At 42.1% G+C, this 6910-nt stretch overlaps 1 protein-coding gene across 1 annotated transcript; it reads left to right on the top strand.

The window, feature by feature from the left end:
- The first annotated feature begins 720 nt into the window (after positions 1–720).
- Positions 721–3542, top strand: LOC118231312 (general transcription factor II-I repeat domain-containing protein 2-like). The gene is made up of 2 exons (XM_035425008.1): positions 721–2789; positions 2914–3542. Coding segments are annotated over exons 1-2 (1860 nt in total). The 5' UTR covers positions 721–930; the 3' UTR covers positions 2915–3542.
- The last annotated feature ends 3368 nt before the right edge of the window (positions 3543–6910 follow it).

Below are 6910 nucleotides of genomic sequence, written 5' to 3'. Positions count from 1 at the left end.
AAAACTTACTGGAGACTCTAAATTGCCCATAGGTATGAATATGTGAGTGAATGGTATGTGGGTCCTCTGATGGACTGGCAACCTGCCCAGGGTGTATTCCTGCTTCTCACCCACTGCATGCTGGATTGAGCTCTTCCTGCATGAACACCAAACTGGCTATAGCATGCTGGAAAAGGCCTTTTCAAGATGTTTGCAAAAGGTGGCCTGACTAATCAATTTCAACCAGGAGTGTCAATCATTAGGTTAAAACCCATTTTCATTGACACCTCTTGCTTCCAATCACCATGGGCTCTGTTTTCCAGAATCAATGTTAGAAGGTGCTTAGGCGCAGTCAATAGCGCAGTGTATGGGCGTGGCTACTGAATGTTGGTATTTTCGTGATTAGAGGTGAGGGGCACATAGAGCAGGTCAAAAATGGGCTGGATTATGATTCATATATTATCAGTGGATGTGCTGCAGTTGAAATAATTAATAGGTCCTACAAGTCATAGCCAAACAAATGACCTCTTCATTCCCTTTAAGAGTGGGGTGCAAAGCGTGTTGACGTTCTGCCAATTTCATGGTCTACTATCCACATTGGTCCACATTGATTTTGTATTGCTATTGCTAAGCAATGTATACTGTCTGTCACTCTCATAATGCATTTGTTTCACAAGGTAAAGTCAAAAATCGTAAACTAAGTCAAGTGCTTAATCGGTACACTGATGGTATGATGCACATGTGTCAAACTCAAGGCCCGCGGGCCAGATGTGGCCCGCCACGGCATTTTATGTGGCCCGCGAGTGCTTAATTGGTTTTAAAATCTGTCTTAAAATAGGTCTATGCTGCTTTAAAGCGTGCATTGACCATAAACTACATTTCCCACAATGCATGGTGATTGTTACCCGCGAAGTGACGGCATCCCGCCACTAGATCGCAGGTGTTCAATTAATGCTACAAGTGAAATTGAGAATATCCGCAATTGACCCCGAAATGTCCAGGAAGAGAAAGATTGATGCAGATGGAAGGCAGTTTCAAGAAAGATGGGAAGGCGAATACATGTTTGTGCTTCAAGGAGAAAAACCGGTATGTCTTTTGTGTTATGAGGCGGTGTCGGTCGTCAAAGAGTACAATCTACGTCGACACTTTGACACCAAACACGGAGCCAAGTATGCCAAAGTTAGCCTTCATGAAAAACAACAAATTGTCAAAGAACTAAAAGGCAAACTGCGATCGCAGCAGAATTTGTTCACCAAAGCCACAACCAAAAACGATGCAGCAGTGAAAGCTAGCTTTATGGTGGCTGAAGAAATCGCCCGCGCTTCAAAGTCTTTTTCAGAGGGTGCGTTTTTGAAGCAGTGCATGCTGAAGGTGTGTGAGCAGGTGTGCCCCGACCAGATACAGACTTTTAAAAATGTCAGTTTGTCAAGAAACACCATTGCGGACCGAGTCAAGGAGCTAGCAGCAAACCTGTCAACACAGCTGGCCGAAGAGTCACGCAGTTACACCGCTTTTTCATTAGCGGTTGATGAAAGTACAGACAACACGGATATGGCACAGCTATCCATTTTTATTAGAGGCGTGAAGTCGGACCTCTCTGTCACCGAGGAGCTCTTGGATGTAGCTGCCATGCATGGGACCACAACGGGACGGGACATTTATGATGCGGTGGAGAAGTCCGTAAGTAAAACTGGATTGCCCTGGGAAAAGTTGGTGGGATTAACTACAGATGGTGCGCCTGCAATGTGTGGAGGAAAAGCGGGCTTGGTTGGACTAATGAAGGAGAAAATGCAAAAAAGTAACTGTCACACGCCTCTGATAACGTATCATTGCATTATCCATCAAGAAGCTTTGTGTGGAAAGGTGCTGGGGATGGATGATATAATGACCACGGTCATGAAAACAGTGAACTTCATTCGGGCGCGTGGCCTGAATCACCGCCAGTTCCAGCTGTTCTTGCAGGAGATGGGCTCGGAGTACGGAGACGTGCCGTACCATACAGAAGTGAGGTGGCTGAGTAGGAGCAAAATCCTCAAACGATTTTTTGAGCTTAGGGAAGATATTGCTCTTTTCATGCAGAGTAAAGGAAAACCCTTGTCCGAACTGTCAGATCCAAACTGGCTGTGTGATTTTGCTATGTTATGTGACATAACTGAGCATCTCGCCCAACTGAATCAGAAGCTGCAGGGACGCAAACAAGTCATCACGCAGATGTCCGACATGATCACATGTTTCCAGCGTAAACTTGACCTATGGAAGTGGCAAGTGGAACAGGACAATCTTGCCCACTTTTCTGTTTGTCAGAGCATCTCAGCCTCAGTTCCCGATGCTTTTTCATGTGCCCGGTTGGCTACCAAACTGAGCCGGTTAATGAATGAGTTTGATCGGCGCTTCTCTGACTTCAAAGCACAGCACTCGGGCTTTGCCATCTTTGCCAGTCCTTTCACCACCGACGTCAGCAGTGCACCCCATCACCTTCAGCTGGAGTTAATCGAGCTTCAAAGCGACAGTGGCCTGAGAGCAAAGTTCCAGGATGCTGCAATTGAGGAATTTTACCGTCTACTGCCCCCTGGTGTGATGCCACAGCTTCGACTTCATGCTGCCCGTGTTCTGTCTATGTTTGGGAGCACCTATCTGTGCGAACAGATGTTTTCAATAATGAATCTGAACAAAACCAAGCACAGATCACGCATCACTGATGACAACCTCCACGCTGTTTTACGGATTGCCACAGCACAAGAGCTAAAACCAGACATTGACACACTGGCCAAAGGAAAACGGTGTCAGACATCTGGCCAGAAAACACATTGGTAAGTATTTTTAAAAACCTAATTAAAATATGATAAAATGTATTTCAACCAAAAATAAGAATAGTTAAACTGAGTGCAATTTAGTGATTGTTCTTGCATTTTGTTTTGTGTTTGTTGTTTTCAGAACATGATCAATGGATGAGGATGGTGGAGGGGATCCACTTGGTGTGTTCAAGGACAGGGAGCATATCCTCATCATTTTCAACTCCTAGTTGTGAACTGAGACAACCCTATTTTATTATTTTGAGTTTATTACATATACTGCTTTTTGTGTAGTAATGTATTTGTTGTTTACAGGTTTATGCAGACAAATGTTTACTCCTGCAAGGCTGTGTGCAGCCATTTGTTTTTGTAAAATGCTACATCTGTCACACATGTTCTTAGCAGCTCACTATAGTTGGTTGTACGTTATTCTGACCCTCTCGACTGTGACAAAAATTTTTTGAAGAAAGTTAATGTCTTAACTTGTGTTTTAATATTTTTCTGTGAATAGTTTGATCATTGGATTTATGTTATAGTAACAGAGCAACAAGCAAACACTTTTTTTTACATCTATGCAAATGCATATGTAATATTTGTAACTTTAAGTAATAAATACAGAAAGTTATTTAACAATATATTACGGAGTAGTTACATTTATTTTACATTATATTTGGTGACATTTAGTTACATTTATACTGTCTTACAGTTACATCTGGCCCTTTGAGGGCAACCATTATGCTGATGTGGCCCTCGGTAAAAATGAGTTTGACACCCCTGGTATGATGGAATGAACCCAGTGGCCAGAAAGGCAAGGACTGCTGTTACTTTTAGCGCAACTGGGGGCATGCATGAACCTGTTGGGTTGCCCTTGATGTCAGCTGCTATCCTGCAGACCTCCTGCAGTACTGTATAGATTAGATGCATCTTTTTTTCTGCACTCCTCCTCAGTCAGGTCGCAGAAGGTATGTTAAACACTTATCCAGGTTTTATACCTTTTGCTCCTGCGGCGAGCAATTATGTACTCCATTATGTCTACAATTTGAAATAAAGAACATTCATACAAATAAACATATGACCAAGGAAATCACAAAAATATGAGAGCTTTTTCTGTTTTACCAAACAGGCTAATCCTTCTCCTGAGCAATCTGTCAAATCTTCCTCGATTTGTTTCTGCAATTAGCCTCCTTTATCCTCAGTAGCATCATACACAAATCACTTAATCATAGCCACTTTTATATTAGGCCTGAAACAGATACATATGCAGGTGTAACTAGCCTCATTAGTCAATTGTTAAGCCTTTACGAAGATGACTTTTTGTGATCGTGTGTGTGTGTGGGTGCGTGTGTGTGATTTTGATTTAGTTATTGGCAGTGATAATGTGCACACTGCATGGGAAAGCCCTGAAATTAGCAATCTGCCATTCACTGGCTTACACCATAGAACTGGTCTGAGCAGGGTGGGTGGCATAGGGCTCAAATTAAAGACTAGACGGAATGAAAAATTCCAATGAGATGCACCAGAATTGCAGTCTGTTGATCATTCTTGACTGAGTCCCCAGCAGTGAATCTCCTCCCACTTCAGCGTACGGTGATTCAGGAAATTACCAAAAGACTCAGGCGCATCAAAATCCATGATAAAAATACCACTTAGCCAGTATGACAGCTCGCAACATGTCATGCGTGTGCTGGAAAATAAAGGCCTATATTTCAATAAGACAAGCAAAGTAGGAGCTATTGATATATTAATTAATTAATTTGGAGGGATTCTTTGAATTATGCAGGCCCTTAAAGGCAGACCCTGTGTTATGACAGAGAAGGAACACCAGCAGGGTGATGCCAGAGATTGTTAAAAACAGAGGCTGTTTTGAATGACACCATCCTCGTTTTACACATTTAAGAGAGGTGCTTACTAAACAGAGGTAGCCATTTCAGCATCTCTACTGCAGGTACTTTTACTTGAAATGAAAGGCAGCAGTCAAAGGTGCAGTTCTAGATTATAGGGTGATCAAAGATTAAAAGCAAGCGTTCACATAGTCAATTAAAGCAATGAGCAACATTGAGTGTGAGCCATCCATCAAGGAACCAGACGCAGTGCCGATGGGAGCCAAAGGGCCAAGTGGAAAAAAGCAGTCAAACCACAAATCAGTTAAACACTTCAACCTCCGCCGCAATAATTGCTGAGAAAAACACACACTCTGGCATCATCCCCACGTCCACGTCCGATACCGCCAACAGAATGGAGGGATAACAACGGAGGCTAAATGCAAGGTTAGTTCTGAGGACGGCACTCAAAGTATACAGTGGGAAACGAAAACACAGTGCAAGCTCTACTTGTCTCTCGGGAAGCACATAAGGTCATGGGAGTCAGTCATACAAGCACTGAGGTATTATGCTGGATGAATGTGCTGCCAGCCTATCACTACTACCCTGTGGTGCCAGCCTATCACTGGCCACAAACACCTGGACAAAATATGTGTGACACAAAAGGCCATGCCTTTTCAAACATTAATTTGAGGGGGAATATTTTGCTGTAGGATGCTATGTGTTTATGCTCATGCATTTATTTGTTGTTTATTTATTTGTTTATTTGTTTGTTCTTGGCATTTTATTGTTGCACTGTCACAATAACATGCCAAGTAGTAGGCTACTAAATGGCCACCAGAAATGACTATGACAGAATTACTAAATTGAGTTGAATTACAGAATATTGCAAAAATGATCTACAATGCTGTCAATTTTCTCTGTGTTGCTTAAATATAGATATTCTATTTTGAGATATGGAATTACACTAATAGGGCATCCCACTATGTCAGTATAATCTTCAGTATTTTAGCATTTCTAGCATTTTGGCATTTTTCCTTTTGTTAACAAAGCTGTTGTTCATCAGGGTGTACTGGTGCAGCACTGCATGGATAAATATGTCAGTTTTGTCATGTTGCACTCAAGTTCAATACATTAATATGTTATGCTGTGTATGTTTTCAAATATGCCTTCTGTTGATAACTATGTCATGATCAATCAAAAATCAATAGGAGTTTGGAAGAGCCCGTTTCAGATGGAGTTGTATGATGTAACAATGCCAAAAAATAATTCCACTCACTCATGTACAATACACCAATACAGGTTAGTATTGTTATTATTATTATTATTATTATTATTATTATTAACAGTGCTAGAAGCAGTTTGAATTGAGCTGGGAAGTCAGACGCTGCGTGCTCATTGGCTGACCGCTGCTCCCGTTTTTCTCAATACCCTTAATAAGTTTCAGTGTCTCTAAAATGGCCTCTGTTATTGTTCAACTTAGTTTTGGCACGACCGATTATATATATATCATGTACCCATATGGAAGAGTTGTCAACCATAGGGGCAAGTAATTCTTGTGTGTGCGTATGCTATTTTCCTCACGCCCACCTTTAAATATTGGCACATCACCATAAATTGAGAGCCAACTTCACAACCATTTATCAAGGGGAAGGTGTTTTAAATCGCTATCCAATGTAATTTTAACTTAAATGCTATCCTGATCAGGACAAATATAGCAATTTTGTAATTCAAGTCATTTTTGCCACCTGTCCACATGAAAGCAGAAACAAGGGACTTGTCATTTTGGGAGATACCTATAGAAGAAATTCAGTCTGTAGAGTTGCTAATGTAAGAATATTTTTACATGTGCAATGCCATGGAATACTGAGCATATATCCATATGCAAATTTAAATAAATGTCTTTTTATCCAGTTAGCAGGCACAACAAAGTAGAGGCGAAAATGGCTTCGCAGAGCTGAGGAACCGGCAAACAGATTGGCATTTCAACTGCACGACTGAACGCTTAAAAAGAAAACAGTGCTTAGTAGAATAAAGAAGAGGAGGGGTGTGGAAGTCAGGTGGGGTGGGGTGAGGGGGGGTTATTGGGAGAGAGGTAGTGGAGACCTCCCACGAGTCAAACTGTTTGAACGCTGCAGACCAGCGACAGAAGTTGTCCTTCACGGAAAGCCGGGGCAACGTCAGGAGTTGAAAGGCAGAACAAACAAACGGACGGGGAGGCAATGGAGAGGGCTTTCAACTTCAGGGAAAAGGGTTTTTCGAAAAGCCCACAGTGCCACTCGGAGGTGTGACTACGAATCCCTCAGAACAGCAGTGCCC

The sequence above is a fragment of the Anguilla anguilla genome, chromosome 7 (genome assembly GCF_013347855.1).
Source record: "Anguilla anguilla isolate fAngAng1 chromosome 7, fAngAng1.pri, whole genome shotgun sequence".
Classification (NCBI taxonomy): Eukaryota; Metazoa; Chordata; class Actinopteri; order Anguilliformes; family Anguillidae; genus Anguilla; species Anguilla anguilla.
This window is presented reverse-complemented; position numbering and strand designations above follow the sequence as displayed.